General features: G+C 35.6%; 1 protein-coding gene across 10 annotated transcripts in view; it reads left to right on the top strand.

The window, feature by feature from the left end:
- UHRF2 (ubiquitin like with PHD and ring finger domains 2) overlaps positions 1-21,750 on the top strand; it is a 75,606-nt gene that overhangs the window by 46,355 nt on the left and 7,501 nt on the right. For 6 of the 10 annotated variants that reach the window (XR_004350359.1, XR_004350358.1, XR_004350360.1 and 3 more), the window contains 8 exons: positions 3,921-4,030; positions 6,313-6,499; positions 10,674-10,797; positions 11,061-11,168; positions 13,862-13,966; positions 16,913-17,019; positions 20,245-20,407; positions 21,099-21,239. Coding sequence is in view for 3 of the 10 variants with exons in the window: in XM_032634824.1 (XP_032490715.1) it covers positions 3,921-4,030; positions 6,313-6,499; positions 10,674-10,797; positions 11,061-11,168; positions 13,862-13,966; positions 16,913-17,019; positions 20,245-20,407; positions 21,099-21,239 (1,045 nt within the window). In the remaining 7 variants the exon portion in view is untranslated. Of the gene's footprint in view, positions 1-3,920; positions 4,031-6,312; positions 6,500-10,673; positions 10,798-11,060; positions 11,169-13,861; positions 13,967-16,912; positions 20,152-20,244; positions 20,408-21,098; positions 21,240-21,750 lie in introns of all 10 variants that reach the window. The other 4 variants (XR_004350363.1, XR_004350362.1, XR_004350361.1 and 1 more) reach the window with 2 other exon arrangements.

Here is a 21,750-nt window from a genome sequence, read left to right on the forward strand (position 1 = left end):
GACAAAGTCCCATATTGAGAATAAACTACTAGGAATGCAGTCCAAATTGAGTAGGACAGGAACAGTAAAGACAAAGGAAAAAAGGGTCCAGTTAAAAATAGGGCAGGGGAATAGAGCCAGGAGATACCAAAAGGAAGTTTCTATAGCGTCATTTTTTAAATTAATTTTTGAGGCAAAATTTACTTAAAGCAATATGTACCATATAAAGCCACCACTGTAATCAAGATATAGAACCTTTTCATTACCCCCCACCAAAAGTCCCTGTGGGCTCCATCAGAGTCACAATTACTACTACAACCCTCAACCTTGGCCTCAAACTACTGATCTGCTTTCTATCAGATTAGATTTTAGCTGCTGTAGTTTTGAATGCTTCTCCAAAAAGCAACAACAACAAAACTGAGTTATGTGGAGCTCTGTGGCTGTGATCTAGCAAACCTAATTGAAGTTATACCCTCTAAAGGGTCAAGAAAATTTTATAAAAACAAGCAAAAGAAAAACATTGATGTGAAATCCATACAAAGTTAGAAGAAAAAGAAAAAGTAAGGAACCAGGATAACACCCTTACAAGGAAAACATCCCAGAAAGACATCCATGAGTCAAGAAAAGGTAAGCCAAGAATTTTAAGTCTAGCCAAACTGGCCTTCAGTATAAAGGCTGGAGACAAGCTGTCATTAACTTGTAAGAACTAGGGGAGGAATTGTTCTCATGAACCCTTCTTGGGAAATCTTGTAGAGAACTAGTTTCAGACCATCAAGATGACTGTAGGCAATTTGACATAGAGCAGTGATAAACATTAAAAATATCTCTGCATCTAGAACTGGGACTAGAGGGAGGTACATAAAGGAGAAAGTGTAGTATGTAATGGTTTTATGGTCTGACACTGTAGATATAACTGTAAGACATGGCAGAAATACACAAAGAAATTTTAAAGTATTTTCTGTAGTCATAATGATAACTGGTGAAAATGTCATGTAATGTGGGGTAATACGCAAAGAAGTACTTGTAGCATTCTAATTTAGGCATCCCTGGTGTCTTTGAGAACTAGGATTTTCTGATTGTGGGGGAAAGGAGAAAGAGAAATAATTGCTTTGTCAAAAGCAGACTTATCCTTTAGTCCTGAATTTGAACAGAAAGTGTTTGCATGAACTCATGAGGTATCTTGTACGTGTATTAATGTGTATGTCTAAATTTTGTAGCTTGGTCTAGAAATAGTGATCAATCCAGTTTTAGAAAGCTTTTCTAGTGCCTAAATTGTGGTCTTAAAATAACCATTTCCACCTAAAAGAAACTAGGCTTCCTTGGAGATAAGACTACAGGCTGGGGGGGCGGTCGGGGGTCGGAAGCTGGGGCGAATTGAGAGTAGCATCTACATATATACTCTACCGGATATAAAATAGATAGCTAGTGGAAAGCAGCAGCATAGCACAGGGAAATCAGCTCGGTGCTTTGTGATGACCTAGAGAGGTGGGATAGGGAGGGTGGGAGGGAGGGGATATGGGGATATATGCATATGGCTGATTCACTTTGAAACTAATACAGTACTGTAATTCTAACACAGTATTGTAAAGCAATTACACTCCAATAAAGATCTATTAAAAAAATAAAGACACAGGGTGGGGGCAGAAAATGTACAAGATGAACTGAGAGCAAAAATCTTGTCTTGCACATAACAAGGAAGCCCACAAACATTGCTAAATTCTTGTCAGAAAGATTTGAGAATCAGCTGGAATATCCCATTGGCCAAAGATGAGACGATTCGAACATCAATAAGGAAAATATCTAGCGTGGATTGAAACACCTCAAATACGTGAACTCCTAGTTACATAGAAACTCATTAGTCACCTACATAGAATGTTTGAGAACTATGTTTTTTAAACTGCTAAAGAAAGCATTTCATCTATATTTGTTATATGAGCTATACCACTGTCACCAAGCAATTGATGAGCTCAGGTTTCTCTTTATGGAATTATTCCAGCAAATAAGTAAAAAAGGAATGAAAGAACTAGAATACCAACATTTTCCAATTCCCAGTGAATTAATCTAGGCATTGAGCATCTATGGCTGCTGTAGGAAAAGATAACTAAATAATTAGGTGCTTACTGATGAAAATAGACCTATAGACAGATTTACCCAAAAAATGAACCTGGATTTGAGTAAACATTTAGAGCAAGGGTCAGCAGTTTTGTTCTATAATGGGACAGATAGTAAATAGTTTAACCTTTGGCCGCTAGATGGTCTCTGTCACAATTCAACTCTGCTGTTGTAGCGTGAAACCAGCCATGGAGAATACATAAACGAATAGGCATAGTTGTGTTCCAGTAAAACTTTATTGTTAAAAACAGGCATCAAACCAAGGGTTTTCAGCCTTTACTCCAGATCCAACTACTGATTTACTGGAAATATAAATGACAGAAAAAACTAAAGTACACTTTGGGAATGCAGGTATCAAAATCGAGACCATGGGAAACTCTATAGGACAAATGGTGGGGCTTCTTCAACAAATTATAAGGAAAAATATTGGGAATTTAGTTTTTTGTTTTTTGTTTTTTTTTTTTTTAAAAGTTTTATTTTATTTTGTGGCTACGTTGGGTCTTCGTTGCTGTGCGCGGGCTTCTCATTGCAGTGGCCTCTCTTGTCGCGGAGCATGGGCTCTAGGCACGCGGACTTCAGTAGTTGTGGCGCACGGGCCCAGTTGCTCCACAGCATGTGGGATTTTCCCGGACCAGGTCTCGAACCCGTGTCCCCTGCATTAACAGGCGGATTCTTAACCACCGTGCCACCGGGAAGCCCCGGGAATTTAGTTTTTGAAACACAAAACTATATCATATACTTAGGCAGACAGGTGAGAAGATTGAAGAAAATTAAGGTAAATATAACTCGTGGGAGGGAGTGAAGAGGTTGTGACTGGGAGGGAGGACATGAACTGCTGAGGTAGTTGACAGTCCTATCTCTTGTCATGGTTGATTACAAGGATGTGTACCTTATAATTGGCTAAACCATACATTTATCTATAAATTTTCTGCATTTGACATTAAAAGTTTTAAAAGGTGAAATGATTGAAAAAGTCACCAAGCAAATGGTAATCAAAAAAACCAAAGGTATGGGCTTCCCTGGTGGCGCAGTGGTTGAGTGTCCGCCTGCCGATGCAGGGGACGCAGGTTCGTGCCCCGGTCCGGGAAGATCCCACATGCCGCGGAGCGGCTGGGCCCGTGAGCCATGGCCGCTGAGCCTGCGCGTCTGGAGCCTGTGCTCCGCAACGGGAGAGGCCACAACAGTGAGAGGCCCGCGTACCGCAAAAAAAAAAAACCAAAGGTACACTTTTGATACAAAATGCATTACTAGAGATACAAAGACATTTCATAAGATTTAAGGATCCTTAATCTGTATGTACCCAATACTATATCTTCAAAAATACAAAGCAAAAGTTGATAAATTAAAAGAATTATACAAATCCACAGTCACAGCAAGAAACTTTGAAGAAGTATATGCAAACAGCTATAAATGTGGCTATGAAAAATATGGCTTAGTATTTGAAAGACTTTTCTTTGTAATAAGAGGTCATCTATTTACCCAGAAACTTGCCATATTTATTGGAAATATGTTTAAATCTTTCATTTTAATTGGGAGTATCATTTTACCTAGTCCTTAAGTTAAATTAAATTTACAAGATAGCTATCTTCTCACCAGATGATCTGAGTCTTGAATTTTTTTTCCTGATATTAAAAGTGACACTTAACTTCAAATATTAATCATTGGACTTTTCCTACTGCTGGAAGCAATAACTCAGTGATTAGAATAGCTGTAATCCCCATTTGTAAATAGGAAGTGTTCAGCGAGTTTCCAAACTGACTTTTAATTACTATTTGTGTGTGATTTAGATTTTGCTGGCAGAGGTTAACCTTTCTTCCTTTTTTAAACAGGGGTTCTGAAGGAAAATTAAATGACTGTCAGATAAGATTCATAAATGAAATCTTCAAGATCGAGAAACCTGGAGCCCATCCTCTTTCATTGGCAGATGGAAAGTTTTTAAGTATGGATTTTTCTTACGGGCTGAGACTGCATTTATTGTTCATGATTGCCATTTTAACTGGCCAGGGAATAACTTTTGTGAAAGTATAAAATTGTAGACCATACAAATTTATTTTCAAGACAACCATTTTGATGTAAGATCTATTTTGGTTTAATGGATTTTCCTCAAATGATAAGATTTATCTTCAAAAAATATTTTCTCATCTTGGCATTTTATTGCCATTTTCTTGCTGTTTCCTTTATTATAGAGTCTGTCCAGATTAAAAACCCACTTTGGTAATGTTGTGGCCATTTAAGATTAATTTTGAATAGTGAGACTTATTTTTACACTAGTAGAGCCTAAGAAGAATAATGCTGGTTGAGCCCTGAATTTCTGGGAGGTAGTGAATGAGGTTTATGTCATCATTAGGATGTTAGAGTGTAGCCTTATCTCTTCCTTGCATATATTTTACTTAATATCATGTAGCTAGTTGGTAACAGAGGCAGACTAGATTCTAAGTCTTTTCATTCATGGTTCAGTCACTGTCTTTGCAAATAGGTTACAGTGTCTCATACTCTGTCAATTCTGATTTTTTTTCTGGAGAACAATTCATTGACTTTATGCTGTGTGTCAATGTCTAGTATATTCTGGGAAAAGAAATATTCAAGATTAAATAGTTCTGCCTAACCTCTTCTTACCACAGTTGTGCAAGATTAGAACAAGACAAGACCTTTAACAGATCAATAAATAAGATTTCCATGTTACTGGTCTAAGCCATACTCATTTTTTGAGGCTGTGATGCTAATCTACGTGAATTAAGAACCTTAAGGCATACTGTGTATGACTGTTTCTGTGGTTTATGACTGTTTCTATGGCTTATGACTGTATGGTTATATTCTAGGAATACAGGTAAACTTGATGAGTAAACTTATTTAATGTGACTTACTTGCTCTCAGTAAAACACAATAGAAAAAGAAGATTGACCAGGTTTTTCTTGTGTTTTCTCTATCAGTGTATCTGCATGTATATGTTGTTCTTTCCTCTGTCTAATGCTAATCATGTTATAGCTACAGCTTTGAACTTCTGTGTAAAGAAACCATTTCACAGCCAGATTGCCATTGACCAGATCATTCTCCAAACCAAAAATCTAAACATACCTTTGGTGTTTTAGGGCTGTGAAATTTCCATTACTTATATGTTGTCACAGCTACCTTAGTGAAAGTGAAACAAAATTGTAACCTTCCATTCATTAGCAAGAATAGGCAGTGTGTGGTCAGTCAGAAAGTTAGTACTGAAATCAGTGGCAATTTTCTTTCCCCGTCTCTTATTTGTCAAGTACTTCTTCCCTGTTTCTCTTATTGAACAATCAGCTCTGATACGGTAAATTCCTCGCGAATTTATTGTGTGCACTTGTAAGAAATTCAGAGTATATATAGAACTATATAAATTATAGAACTCCCAAGAGGTAATCACTCTAACAATATGTCATTCTAGACATCTTTCTGTATCTATCTAATTCATCTTTGTGTATCTATACAGTTAATTTTGTGTAAAAAATTTATTCTGCAATTTCCTTTTTGAATTTAACATATTTGGCTACCTCTGTATTATAGTTCTTATAAACTTACCTCATTTTACACAAAATCTGTCCAGCTGTTACTCTTTTGACATTTAAATTTTACTTTTGGTATTAGTGAGCATTACTATAAGATTTCTGTGTATATATGTATATTTTATAATTTCAAGTGAATATTTTGGCAGAAGGTGTTTGGGTTTAGATGGGGGAAGCTGGTGGGTTGGGGGAGGTGGGGGGGCAATAAGCGGAACCTGTTAGTTGCCAGAGTTCTGAACCAATTGACAAGTAAGATAAAAAAAATAAACTGTTAGATACTGTTACTAATAAAGAGTATATTGGGGGCATAGCAAAACCAAAATGGGTTTGCTAACTTCTAATAGCCGTACCCCTCCTAGTTCAGTCCACAAGGAAAGGTTTGGATTTGCAGAATAGGTGTTACATAATAGTTTCGTTTATTACGTAGTTAAATCCAAACAACTTTGTTCAAGTATTGTATTTTGCTTGAAATGTTAATATATCTTACGGTGCCCCGTGAGTTCACTGCATTGCCCCTAGGCATCTCGATGCACATTTGGGGAACTTTAAAGTACTATACTGGATTATTTCTTATGGTTCTTTTCTCTTTGTTAAAAAAGCTGCATGTTATTCTCATGGGTTTTTCTTTATAAGATTCATAGAGATAAAAATGATTTTAAGACTAGGCTTGCTATAATTTTGTTCTTAATAGGGAAAAATGACCCTGAATGTGACTTTTGTGGTGGAGACCCAAATAAGAAATGCCGTTCTTGCTCCTGTCATATATGTGGTGGAAAACAGGAACCCAACATGCAAGTTCTATGTGATGAATGTAACATGGCCTATCATATTTACTGCCTGAATCCTCCTTTGGATAAGGTCCCTGAAGAGGAATACTGGTATGATTATCAGGGGATTTTTGTTGCTACTGTGTTAAGAATTGAATGTGAAATGTGTCTTTGAAACACCAAAAGTAGATTTCTAAAGATACATTGTGTATATATATTTTTGATAGGTAAGAGGTAGATTTATTGAGAGAGATACACATTCTGTAGGCAGAATGCGGTCCATCTCAGAAGGCGAGAGCGGCCTACATAGTGTATATTAAAGGGCTTAAAATTGTATAACTAATGGTTATTTGGCATTGATACCTTTATTCAGTTATAACAACAGTCTCTCGCTCCATTTTTTAATCCCTTCAGTCCCTTCTCCAATATGAGTCCTGTGTTCTTTCAAAAATGCAAATTTGATAGTTACTCCTTTGTTTCAGAGGCTTTATGTTACTGTACAGGGCCCTGCACAGTGTTTTTTAGTTGATTTCTCCCACTGTATCCCTTACCACTTTCCTCTTTTATTTCCCCAAATACTCTATACCCTAGCCAGATTAAATATCTTTTAGCTTCTTAAATAAGTCATGTTCCCTATCTTCTCTGGGTTTACACTTGATGCATTTTCTTCTTGGAAACATTTTCCTCTTTGCGTAACTTCAGGATGATACTCATCCTTTAGGTTTTCACTTAAGTATGACTTCAACTGGGAAGCCTTTGTAGATCGTTCCCTCTACCCCTCAGTTATTTTAGATGTGCCTATTGAATGTTTTATAATGGTACTTAACAGTTAAGTGCTTCGTACATGCAAGACACTAATAAAGTGCTTTGTATGGATTATCATACTTAATCATATGAGGTTAATAGTAGAACCAGGCACCAAGGTCAAATATACTTGCCAGAATCTATACTTCTACTGAGTAGTGTTAGCTACAAAGAGAAAGGATTAGAAAAGAGACTGGGGGAAAATGTTCCCAGTTAAAGGTGTAATACGCTTCTTAAGATGTCATATTAGGAAGTTTTTTCTTTTTAGACTACGGTTCATGTTGTTAGCATGGAGGATTAAGTTAAAGAGATGACAGACTGTACTCAGAAATAACTAACATGACCATTACGTAGCTGATATCATTGTGAAGAATAGATTGTTCTCCATTCCTTTGGTCTCTCCCCACCTGTTGGGAAGGTTGTTGTATTACAGCAGAGGCTGTGTAGGGGTGGGGGAAGAAGAAAAAGGATACAACTTCCTTTAACCCTCTGCCGCTACTTTGCATGGTCACACCCTGTATTTTACCATCACCAGTAATTATATTTCCTCTGAAGTCTCATGTGCTTCTTCCTCTTTGTTTCTGTGGACGATGTGTTGCTTCACTAAACGCGAACCTTTCTTCCTGCTCTCAGTTTCGTATCCTTTTGCATTTTGAGGAACTTCACTCTTGCAGTTAATTCCTCTCCTGAATTGCCATTACTGGGTTATTCTCATTAGTATCCTAGAATCTCTTTGTTTTCACAACACATGCACATACACACTCTTTCCTAAGTCCCATTTCTCCCACCTTTGTATTGTGGGAGAAAGCTGCCCACTTCCTTGCTTCTCAGAGCTGTCTCCACTGATTATTTCCATTTGCGCTCCTCCTGTCCATACCCCAGCACTCCAGTCTGACCTTCCCTCTCACTACTCAACTATATCTGCTTATATTAGGCTTACACATTTTATGTTGCCAAACCCAAGGGTCACTTCTGAGTCCTCTCCTTACTGTCCTGCTTACCTGCTAACTCTGTTTTTGTAGTTGGTATGATATCATCTAATCTCATTTTCTTCCAGCTTCACCGGCCTTTCCTTGGTCTCTTGTTGGTTTTCTCTCATCTACCACCTTTCAGAGTTTCCCAAAGCACTACCCATGGTTTCTCTCTTCATCCTTGCTCCCTAGATGACCTCATGTAATCATGAGACTTTAAATACCAAGCAAAAAGCTTGGAATTTATATTTTTAGATCTAGTCTTCCCTGAGCTTTATATTCCCTATATTCAACTGCTTGCTTCACTAGTATCACAAAACTAGTGAGTCCAAATAGAGATCTTGATTTCCACAAACATGTCCCCTAAAATCCCACTCCTCACCTAATGTCCAGTAGGTAATACGATCATCTCATCCACTTGTTGAGGGCCAAAAAGCTAAACACAATTTTGATTCTCTCTTCTCCCCACTCACATCCAATAACACATGAGCAAATCTTACAGTTCTCCATAATGTTTCTCTACTCTCACCACCCAGTTCAAACCACTATCTCTACCCTGAACTGTATAGTAAATGACTAACTAGTCTTGCTTTCACATTGTCTACCAGCTATCCTTCTTGCCACAGCAGCAGAATGATCTAAGTCCTGAATCAGGTTACTCACCTGTTTAAAACCCCCTAATGTCTTCCTGTTGCGTTTAGGATAAAATCTCATCCCTTGCCATCTATGACCTGCCCCCGACTACTTTTATGTTCTTCAGAACGTACCATTCCTTACTATGCCTCAGAACCTTTACATTTAATGCCTCTTTGCCTGGAATGTCTTACCTGGCTTCTTGATAGGAATCTCAGCTGGAATGCCACCTCAGAAGCTTTAACTATTGTATCTAAAGACACATAACATTTCTAATCACTATTACCACCCACATAACCCTGATGTATTTCCTTTATAGCATTTACCACTTTCTGAAATTGTTTCATTGTATGTACTAGTTTTCCTTAACTGTTTACAAATATTTTGATCACAAACATTTATCCCTACCCAGTGCCAAAATAGTGCCTGGGTTCTTAACAAACCTGATGAAAAGATGGATCCCAGGGATGACTATAACCAGAAGACTGTCTTAGATTACTCTGTGGAGTATTTCTACATTCATGTCGAGGTCCTTCACTTTACCTGGAATTCCTTAACCTTAAATCTTCTTTTCCACTTCTCCAAATCATGTTGTCTGGATATTTAACCTCTGAACTCATTTTCTCATCAGAGATAATATCTGCTTTCACCGTAAGATCTTTGATAAAATTATAGTTATAGGGTTAGCACATCAGGTAAAATACAATCTTTCTTACAACAAATTAATTTTTGGAAGCCTTCCTGATTTCCAAATTAGTAGGGATTTTACTTGATAGTATTTATTGCCGTATCATACATAATTTTACCTTGAATTTGTTTCTGTATCTCACTGCCCTACTAATTTTCTCAGGGACCGAATTGTTTACATGTCTCATAATTAGGCAGTCAAAATTAACTAGTGGGTACAGGTGTCATTTTCTTTACTCTGTAGGCCACGTGGCATAGATCATTATAAAACGGGAAGTATAGAAAAAGAAATCTAAGACTAATGGGGGAGTGGCCAGTTGATCTTTGGATATACTCAAAGTTTCCATTTCTTGGTGACTCAAGAATAGTCCCATCTCATTCTATAGACATACTTATGCTTTGCTTTTTAGAAATGATATAAGGCAGATTATAATGGTGTACAAGTTACAGTAGAATGACCAACTACAGATAGACTAAAGGACAAACAAGTATAGAGAATTGAAATTGAGCTAGAGATAAAGCTAATATAAGCAAGCATCCTTGAATCCAGTGTACTTGCTATAATAAACTATACTTTTTGCGGGGGGGGGACATTTTATTTGCAGTAATATTCTCTAATTAGAAAAATCATAAAATATCTACAGAAAGCTTTCTGGAGGTAATATGTGATTTTAGCAAGGTGACAGGACACCCGTTCAGCACGCAGATATCAATCACATTTCATTATGCCTGCAATTAGACTATATACATTTTTGAATCTGAGAATTCTAATAACCAATTTAGATGGGGAGATGTATCAGTTGCATGGATCATTGTTCAGTCTAGAATCATCTATTCTTACCACTTTTGCTTTAATGATAAAAACTCCAAATGAATAATTTCTACTCTGAGGATTAGTGATAAGATCACAGTTTATGGTGCCATTTAAATTGGACAGCCTTGTTTGGCTTTTGCACTGCATTTGAGAATTTGATAATAAAATATTTTAAGTTCTCTAAAAGAATGACAAGTTTTTTTCGGTGAGCTTAATCATGGAAATATTTTGAAAAGCTTAATACTGAAATGCTAACTGAAACTCTGTAATATACACCAAGTATTACATCTTAAAACTTGTTCTAACCTAGAAAGGCCATTCTGTTATTGGCTTTAATATAATAATATCAAAATTCCTTTTCTTCTTTTTTTTTAAGGTATTGTCCTTCCTGTAAAACTGATTCTAGTGAAGTTGTAAAGGCTGGTGAAAGACTCAAGATGAGTAAAAAGAAAGCAAAGATGCCATCAGCTAGTACTGAAAGCCGAAGAGACTGGGGCAGGGTAAAGAAGGAAGTTTCTTTTTCTTCCTAGTTATAATGTTTATAACTGTGACGCAAGTTACAGTGTTTCAGTTCCAATAGTAGTAATGGTATAAATGATGTTAAGAATCTGAAATATTAACAAATAACTATATTGATTAATCATATAAATTGTTAAATATTAATCATATAAATTGTTTTTATTTTATCCACATTTTATGGGAATTAAGGGCTTTCTTTAAGATTTAACATAACTGATTTCTCAGTTTGTTCGGTACCTTGTAGGGAATGGCCTGTGTTGGTCGCACTAGAGAATGTACTATTGTTCCTTCTAATCATTATGGACCTATTCCTGGAATTCCTGTTGGATCGACTTGGAGATTTAGAGTTCAGGTATGTTTTAAATTGGCTTAGTTGAAAGGGTAAAATTGGGTATAGTTCAAATTGTAGCAGTGTTAGTGTCGATTGATTCTAAATGGACTAACCTAGGTAGTATCACATGGCATTCAGTTGTTAGAATGAAAGATTTCCTGTAGGATGGGTAGACTCTTGCTCATAGCTTAGCAGACAGAGGAGCACACATCATGGAATTAGGCTTCCTCTAAGCCTTTGAATCACTTTGTTTTACTATTCTGTTATAGTTATAGTAGTTAAAGTTATTAAGTGTTCCGAAGAACTTTTCTTGCCAAGAATTTAATATTTGAAACAGATCTTTAAGTCATGCAGTAAGTTCTCATTTAATGTCATTGATCTGCAAGGAAGCTCACTTAGGGTGTTTTCTTTAGGGATTATCCTCTTGAGTGAATGTTAATATATTGGTTAGAGGAAATGTCAGATAATCCAAGGATTAAATTACTTCTCTTTTCCTCTTGAAGAAAACTCTTGTATTTTTCTAATTTCTTCTTTAGAAAGGTAATTTTTTCGTTACGGAAAATTTAATGTGGAAAAAAGAATATCTTAGGTAAAGAGCAGTTTCCAATTAGACAGGATTCTGAACTTTAAGACTCGAATAGCCCTGGTGCTTAGACCATTGATAAAAATTTTAAGATTAAAATAATGTAATACATATACATAGCATGGAAAGTTAAATGCTAGGGTATGATTTATATTTTAAAAACCTACTCTCTTTTTTCACCATTTTCTGTTTCTAAGAGGCAGTCACTTTAAAGTTACTTTTTCTGAATTTACCTCCTTATTTATAAATAACGTGTTTGTGTGGCTTTTGTCTTTATATTTTGGTTTTATTAATCTCTTTCAATGGAAGACAAGAATTTAGTTTAACACACTCTGTCCTCTCATCCTTGCAATGGTTATATCATAATTTTGAATAAATCAATTTTCAAGGCTTATATTATGACTTTGGATCTATAAATACAGTAAAAAAAAAAAAACTGAGTTCAGGCATACCTCATTGCATTGTGCTTTGCTTCATTGTACTTCACAAATACTGTGTTTTTTACAAATTGAAGCTTTTTGGCAACCCTGTGTCAAGCAAGTCGATAGGCGCCATTTTTCCGACAGCATTTTTTAATTAAGGTGTGTACGTTTTTTAGACATAATGCTGTCATACACTTAAGACTACAGTATAGTGTAAATATGACTTTTATATGTACTGGGAAACCAGAAAATTTGTGCGACTCGCTTTATTGCAATATTTACTTTATTGTAGTGGTCTTGGAACCAAACCTGAAATATCTCTGAGGTATGCCTGTACAATAATAAATAAGATTTATTTTTTATACTATGTATTATTTATAATATTTATATATGAAATAAAAATTATAATAAAATACACTTAGTGTATTTTTAATTGCCTTGTTCTTTGTTTGCTTCTTTTTTTTTGTATGCCTGTCATTCATTCCCAGATTGTAAAAGCCTCATTAATAATGGTGTAAGATGGCTGAGGTCATTGGCCTAAGCATTTAGGAGGACAGATTTGCAGTTTAGGAAGTAGGGAAGATTCAGCATGATTTATTATCGGGGTTGGTGAGGTTGGGAATCAAATGGTCCTATGCTCTAAAGTACCTAAGTGTTTCCAAGGCCTAAATCCAGGTTCTGTTGCTCTTATCAGCTTCTCATCAACTTCTAATGTGCCTCTTTACCTAGCCCACTATACAGGCTTGGATTTACTCTGCTAAGAACAGTTGTGTGATAAACAAATGAATTAGAATACTTCTCTTAGGGAGTTTGAAGTACACAAAGAAGTGACACTTAAGTTTAAGTGAGCCAGCATTGAAGATACATGGGGAAAAGTAGTAGGCCATTGAAATAGAAGAATTGCATGAATAAATTGAAAATGGGTAGTATGTTTATCATTGAGTAGTTGGGCTCAGATGTATAGGCTCCATAATGGAGAAGCTGAAGATAAGGCTGGGAAAGTAGATAGGAGCCTGGTTGAGAGAGGGTAATATGTAATACTTAACTTGGGCTTAATATACTATTAAGACTGTTTAATACATGTTAAGCAGTTGGAAATTAAAAGCAGATACGTTCTTAAAAGGATCATTCTGTTTGTGATAGGTAGAATGAGTTTGAAGGAACAAAACTGTTGGAGGCAGTGAAAAAGGGTATGTTTTAAGTATTCATACGCAAACTAGGCTTATATCAGTGAAAGTAGAAAAAGATGGTTTTGAGAGATTTAGGCGATCAAATCAGCAATATTTGCGACCAGATGGGTTTGAAGAATACAGAAGAATGAGGCTGAAATGACTCTTGCCTTTTTGACTTGGCTAGGGAACAGTGCCATAATGAAAGATGAGAAATGAGAAAAAAAGAGATCTAGAGCACTTATAGTAAATTATTTTTTTGCCCAAACTGAGCTGGAATTACCAATAGACATAGGATAATAATTATTTAATAGTTATTTTGAAACACAGTTCTAGGCCTGAGCAGTTTTAAGGGTTATCAGTTCAGTACCTGAAGGATATATAGTTGGGGAGAAGTAGTCTGTGAGCAAAACTTAGAATTCTGTGTGATATTCAGTTCTTAGTTGAACTTTTAGGATACAATAACATATGTGAAACCATTTTGTAAATGTAACTTAACAAACTGTTCAAAGGTATTTTGCGTCTGTCTTGATGTTATAGGTGAGCGAAGCGGGTGTCCATAGGCCCCATGTTGGTGGAATTCATGGTCGAAGTAATGATGGAGCTTACTCTCTTGTCCTGGCTGGTGGATTTGCGGATGAAGTAGTAAGTCATGATACAAACTTGTTCTTTAGAACCTGTTCTGATCATTCAGTAAAATACAGAAGCTTTGTCCAGGATAAATCCCATCTCTTTTAGCATCGTTTTTATGTTGAAGTAGTCAGTTTTTTACCAGTTAAAAAGTAAATCAGGGCTTCCCTGGTGGCGCAGTGGTTGAGAGCCTGCCTGCCAATGCGGGGGACACGGGTTCGTGCCCCGGTCCGGGAGGATCCCACATGCCGCGAAGCGGCTGGGCCCGTGAGCCATGGCCGCTGAGCCTGCGCGTCCGGAGCCTGTGCTCCACAACGGGAGAGGCCACAACAGTGAGAGGCCTGCGTACCGCAAAAAAAAAAAAAAAAAACCCCCCCAAAAAGTAAATCAATTGGCAGTCTTTAATCTTTGTGTGTACTGATTATTGCAGTGAAAATAGTCACATTTTCTTTAGAGCTCATTTTTAATTTTGGACTCATTTACATTGTTTTTCATCTTCTTTTTTCATTTACATTTTTAATAATTGTCGATTGACACGTAGCATTAGAAATAATACAGAGATGTCTTTTCCCTTTATTCAGGTTCAGCCAGTGGTAACATCTTGCAAAACTATAGTTTAATATCACAACCAGGATACTGACATTGATACATTCAGGACACTGAACATTTATTTCCCTTACCACAAGGATCCCTCATGTTGCCCTTCTTTAGCCACCATACTATATCTGCTCCCCCAACCCCCCTTAACCCCAGACAACCACCAATCTGTTCTCTGTTTCTATAATTTTGTCACTTCAAAAATTTTTATAAATGAAATCGTATAGTGTATATAACCTTTGGGATTGGCTTTTTTTCACTCAGCATAATCCTCAAATTGTAAATTGACACATGTTGGCATGTGTCAACAGTTCATTCCCTTTTATTGCTGAGTAGTGTTCCATGGATATAGGTGTACCACAGTACAGCCATTCACCCATTGAAGAACATCTTGGTTATTTCCAGCAAATAATGCTGCATTAAAAATTGTGTACAGGTTTTTTTGTAAATATGAGTGTTCATTTTTCATTTCTTAGGGATAAATGCCCAGAAGTGTAATTGCTGGGTTGTATGGTAGTTGCATGATTAGTTCTTTAAGAAACTGCCAAAAAAAAAAAAGATGGAAAAAAAGAAACTGTTGAAGTATTTTCCAGAGTGACTGTACCACTTCTTGTTATCAGCAGTGTATGAGTGATTCAGTTTCTCTGCATCCTCACCAGCATTCAGTGTTGTTGCTTTCTTTTAGCCATTCTGATAGGTACGTAGATATAGCTCATTGTAGTTTTAGTTGACATTTCCCTAATGGCTGAGAGTGTTGGACATGATTTATTTATTTGCTATGTGTATATCCTCTTGGGTGGTGTAGCTCTTCAGGTCTTTTGCCCATTTTCTAATTGGGTTGTGGGTTTTGTTTGTTTTTACTGTTCATTGGATGTGTAGTTTGCAGGTATTTTCTCCCAGTCTGTTTCATCCGCGTGCTTTCATGGTATAATGATGAATTCAAGCATAGATGAGTTAATGACATAAAATTTAACTATTTTTACATGATTATTTGCTGCTTGAAGAATAATCAGAAATGTTCTTGTTCTTATGTTTCAAACACTGTTGAACTTAGGTTGTCCCTATTATGCTCTCTCCTACCTAGTTCACACTACTTTTTCCTTTATAGCACTACCACAGTTACAACTTTAAAAGTCGACAAGGTTATAAATATGAGCATTGTGAAGTCAATCCAGATACCATTTGGAAGACTGTATCTGATCAATTTAAGAAGTATTCTGGACTGTTTTAGATGTACTTATTTATTAGAATTCCTTCAAATGGAGTATACACTGAAGATGAAATTCCTTAACACCTTATTCTTTAAAATATAGACCTCAATTTTGGGTCAACAAAGTGAATTGAATGAAGGTTTTAGGACATATAGAAACACTTAAAACCATGAGATTTTAGTTATGACTTTTAATCAAAGGAAAAACTAGATGCAAAATAATTGACCTTTATTACAAGCAAGAATTAAGTAGAGAAAACTTGATTATCTTAAGTTCAGTCTGAACTAGTTAAAATAATCTTGCATTGAAGAAGAACCACTATTGAGATAGTGTTAGTAGAATTAATTTACATACTGATAGTTACTTTTCTCGGTTTAAGTACTGAATCAGGCAAAAACAATAGCAAGATAAATTTGTAGCTACTCGTGGAGCTAGTTTTTAATATCTTCTTTGGGCGTGTTTTTTTCACATTTAGTAGATGCTATACAACTTTTAGTATTCAAATTCTTTTCTGACTTTCTTCTTAATGATAGATAATTGTTTTATGCCAATATAATTTGACTAAACCCATGGACTGTAAAATGTGGGGAACTTACAATGCTGTTACGATTTTTAAGTTTGAAATTTAGCAGCAAACTTGGATATGGTGATTCACTTTGTTATAAAGCAGAAACTAACACACCACTGTAAAGCAATTATACTCCAATAAAGATGTTTAAAAAAAAAAAGCCTTGGATATGGTATAGATTGCTGTTGGGAAATCAGTTTTGGAGTATTTATTAAAATGGTGCCCTGTAAAGAGCCTACAAATTAATATTGATAAGTTGATTTTAATAACATTGAATTAAACTAAATATTCCCAACCCATAAGACCTTATTTTGTAACATTCTATAAATTATTTGTATAAGAATAGCTATGTTTGGAGGTGTTGGAAGCTATAACTTTAAAATGAAATCTTTAGATCAAGTGATACAGCTTGAAGGTATATTACACACAAGATTGCATTTTAATTTTGCCTTGTTTTGGTAGATAGATACCTTGAGAGAACATGTCAACTTATAACATCCGAACCAAAAGTTCTGACTCTGAAACAAGAATTGGTGAATTATACCTGGGTTTAGGTGTTTTAATGCCAAAAATGTTCTCCTGCAGGACCGAGGTGATGAATTCACATACACTGGGAGTGGTGGTAAAAATCTTGCTGGTAATAAAAGAATTGGTGCACCATCGGCTGATCAAACATTAACAAACATGAACAGGTACTCTATATTGTTAGTTTGTAAAGACTGTTAAGAATTTGGGCTTTGTGTAAAAGTTGGATTATAGGACTATAATTTATAACTTACACTGTAGAGGAGAATCTTAAATTGTGAGTTAATATAGCTAAAATATAAATCCTATTACCTGATTAGTATATAATTACTTATAAGCTTCCTAACTTATTTCTTAGTATCATTTTTTAAAATGACATAATTCCCAGTCTTAATACATGTGCTTTGCATTTGGAAACATGTTGAAACCTTTAAAGGAAAGGAACCTATATAATTTAATGAAATTGAGTACAAGGTGGCTTATCTACTACCACATAGGTCAAAGTTATGTTCTACTAAACACAGATTTATCTTTTAAAGTGACAAACTTCTTTTTAGAGGAGACTAATTTGAAATAGGGTTATGTTTGGGAGCCACATTTATGTGCATAAGTGAAACATCAGATAACTTAATCAGAACTACACACGGTGCTTTTAGGATTTATGATAAAATGTCTTTTATCTGTTAAAAAAGAGAATGTTTAGGTACAAAAGAGCCACCTTGTGCTGACTTTATTCTAGAAATATTCATGATATTCCAGCTTCCATGGGAATAGAAAATTTAATAACTTCAAAATGTTTTATTTTGTAAATGCATGCTAATACCAATAATTAAGTAACCCAAACCATCAGATACCAATGACCACATTATAACCTGTCATACTGATAATTTTGTGATCATGAAGTTGAAATTTTTTGTGTCCTATTGTTAAGGGTATTTTGTGGAATACTGAGTAAAAGTGAGTATTTTTCACTTTCCTGAGTCTAAATCACTCAGTTTTAAGTAGTGTGTCCTTAATTTCTGATTACCATGTGAAGTAAAGAATATACTTTATGATTTCAAGACTTTGTTGCATACCAAGTTACATAGAATCTGTTTTTATGTCTTCCTTCTATATTATTTCTGACAGTAGGATTATTTTATTGAACCAGCAGAGGAGACAGGTCAGATTTGCTGGTGAAACATTGCTGAGGTAGGAGTCCAGCCCCTATGCAGTCTTTTTCTAACAAGAAAGCAACTCTTTAGGAAGAATGATCTTAAAAGGAATTAGAAATATTTCGATGTGTATTGTCAATGAAAATGTATCTTGAATTTGCAAAAGGGCTTTTTCATGTTGTCAAATCTGAAAATTATATTTTCCCTTTAATAATAAGATTATTTGGCTTGAATGAAACTTCCTTTGTAACTACCTGCACTTGTAATGTACATGATAGATTCTTGTCAAGCTTTTGAAGAATCTAATAAATATACCCTGTTTATCATATGTCACAATCTCAGAAAATAATTGACAAGTAGTAAAAATGTTTATATTAATAAGGAAGGTAGTGAAAATGAAATAGAAACTCAAAACAATTTAGGATTGACTTATCACGGAGACTAACATTCCTTCAGGTAATTTATACATGAAGCTGTGAGTACATCTTGTGATTGTAAAGGCCTCTTAGGCAAAGGTACCTATATGTTTTATAAACACGAAAGCTGAGGTGAAAGCTCTGACCCATAGTATACTCTTTCCTGACGTGTATATGGTCTAATTCCTTTTTTGTTTCTCTACTAAGAGGTAGTTTGATACCTGCTTTTTGCTTTTGAGAAGTTTGTTCCTGTTTCTTCTCAGCTCTTCCACTTTATGAAACTGAAGAGGGCAGCAGGTAACCTGGCCATCCTTTATCAGGGCGGTTAGAGGCAATCGATTGAGCTGTGGATAGAATAATGGAAAAGCCTTGTTTTGCCTAGTTTCATCCTCTTGGACTCTTTACACAAACTTGAACAGACCGCATACTTAGGTGAAACTAGAAGTGAGTTAATAATTCCAGTTAATGGTGCAGTCATTATGATGGAAGGTACCTGTGAGCACCAAAGCATTCCACTCATTAATGTGAAGATAGTACATATCTCTTTCTTAGCTCTTTAAGAGGATGAAGTATATGTATCTCAATAGGTATTCCATAAATAATACCAGCCCTAGAATTGATGGCTGCATTTTCTTCTACCTCAGAGTTTTAATTCATCTCCCATTTGAGATAAAAAAGATAACTTGGTGACCTTTAACTCTCTGACCATGTCTATTAAAAAAATGTTTTAACAAAACACTTAAGTTCATTTACTTTAACTATGATAGAAAGATTATAGTAGATTAGTCATTTAGTCTTAAGGTGTTTTGTTTGGGGTTTTTTTTTTGTTTGTTTTTGAGCTTGCATAAAAAGAACTATACCCTGAAAAAGCATGTTGTATCATATCTGATTTTACCAGATTTGAGGGGAGGGTATCTTTTTTTTAACCTTAAATGTTCTTAGTGGATTCTTTTCACTTAGGATATAGGTGTCTTAGAGGAAAAATACTAACTTTAAATACATTCTAGTTTGTCTTTTGGGGAGCAGGAGTAAGTTTCCCCAAGGAAGGTCTTCTAACGTCTATTAACCTTACTGATTAATTACTACTAGGTGAGTACACATACTAAGGAAGCTTCAGCTAAATCCAGTGCTGCTTCCAGCTCAGTGTTCCTCCTTGTTCATGTGTCATCAGTAAAATGTAGTGATCTTGAGCAGCCAAAAATCTTTATTGTCATGATTTAGCACAGGTATTTGAATGCTTCAGTTTTATTTACACTTACCTTTTTACTGGAAGTCTTTAAAGGATATTCTCATATTAAACTTGTTCTTATTATCTTCTAAACTTTAAGGAATCTCTATTGTCTGGAATGTGGAAAGTAGACCTAGAAAGGTCATTCATACCTTGCTGACAAATTTATTTTTCTGGATTTCTTTCTACATTTTCCCAGCAATTTACCTCATTCCCTTATCAAAAATAACTATTACAACAATCACTTGCTTTAGTTTTCCAACTTTCTCCCTTCCCTCAACAAACGTTATTTAAAGAAAATTCCATGTATTTCTAGTTGTTTTCTATTATACGTGGCACAGATGTTATTACTTTCAGAAGAACCCTACAGGCTATCTGAGAACCAATCCCCTGGCTTGGGGGTGACATCAGAAAACTGATTTGTCTTCTCTGCTGGTGGGGGAAAGCATAATCCTATTATCTGGAATAATATGGAAAGAATCATAGAATCTTAACCATCAGGTAAGGCATAATTCACCTTTTAATTGAGCTAATGATGCGATTATATACTTGAAGAAAGATTACTTGGTATAAAGACTTTGTTTTATTTTTTAGGGCATTGGCCCTAAACTGTGATGCTCCATTGGATGATAAAATTGGAGCAGAGTCTCGGAATTGGAGAGCTGGTAAGCCAGTCAGAGTGATACGCAGTTTTAAAGGGAGGAAGATCAGCAAATATGCTCCTGAAGAAGGCAACAGATATGATGGCATTTATAAGGTGCTCTATCTGGCATGACATCTTGTTAGTCATTCTTCCTGGGCTCTCAAGACAGGGTTGCCACAGGGAACTGCTCTACTGTGGGTGGGCTAAAGGAAACAATAGATCATCTTGGTTGGTCTTTCTACTTTTTCTGGAAATACAACATGTACAAAATGATCTCTTAATTTTGACACTTGTCTTTTAAGGCTTATCTGAAGTCCCTAAAGGCAGAGTTATATTTTGGGTTAAGTTTTTTTTTACAAGTATATATTCTCTTATGATAAAACTGTTCAAATAACTTGGCCGTTGTAGATATTGATTCTTATATCTTCCAGAATGATTCTAATTTTAATAGATTTTTCGAAGCGGAGCACATCATAATTTTGAAAATAGGTTGCATTCTTTGTTTTAAAAATGAAGACATCTACTGCCACCATTTTTATCTATTATGCAAAATTCTATTAATTAATGAGCATAATCTTGCTGCTACTTCAAATTTATAGCAATCTATACTTAACGGGAATTATCATAATTAGGAAATAAGGTCAAAACAATATTTAAGCACACATTTTTTACTTACTATTACAGCAGAGCAAGTATCTTTCAAAGTTGCATTTAGTTCTGCCAAGTTTACTTAAAACACTAATATGATATTATAAATAAGTCTAAACTTTACATTTCAAACTAGTACTGAAATATTACGATTTAGGTGGTGAAATACTGGCCAGAGATTTCATCAAGCCATGGATTCTTGGTTTGGCGCTATCTTTTAAGGAGAGATGATGTTGAACCTGCTCCTTGGACCTCAGAAGGAATAGAACGGTCAAGGAGACTGTGTCTACGTTTACAGGTTAGATTACATTTGTCTAGGCTACTTGTATTTTCATAAAAACATACGCCTCTGTACTATCTATGTGCCTTAACACTGGATATAACCCACAGCAGTTGGTCAGTGGACTGTAAGGGGTGAGGAATGAGATCATGCAAGTATACGGAAGGAAAAGAAGTAAAAAAGTAGCATTCTAGGTGTCAAACTGCCCTAAGACCAAGAATTGTGCTTGGGGAAGGCTGGGCTTGACAATGAAATGTAAAATGCAGTTGACCCTTGAACACCATGGGTTTGAACTACATGCGTCCAGTTATACATGAATTTTTTTCAATAGCAAATATTTCAGTACATATCTGTGGTTGGTTGAATCTGCAGATGCGGAGAGCCAACTATAAGTTACACAGGGATTTTCAACTTGAGAGGATTGGCCCCGCCCTAACCCCCTGTGTTGTTCAAGGGTCAGCTGTATTTCCAGTTCAATCTGGACTTGAAGTATGAGGGAAAGGGATACCTAAAATTTAGATATAAGAGG

The sequence above is a fragment of the Phocoena sinus genome, chromosome 6 (genome assembly GCF_008692025.1).
Source record: "Phocoena sinus isolate mPhoSin1 chromosome 6, mPhoSin1.pri, whole genome shotgun sequence".
In the NCBI taxonomy this organism is placed as follows: domain Eukaryota; kingdom Metazoa; phylum Chordata; class Mammalia; order Artiodactyla; family Phocoenidae; genus Phocoena; species Phocoena sinus.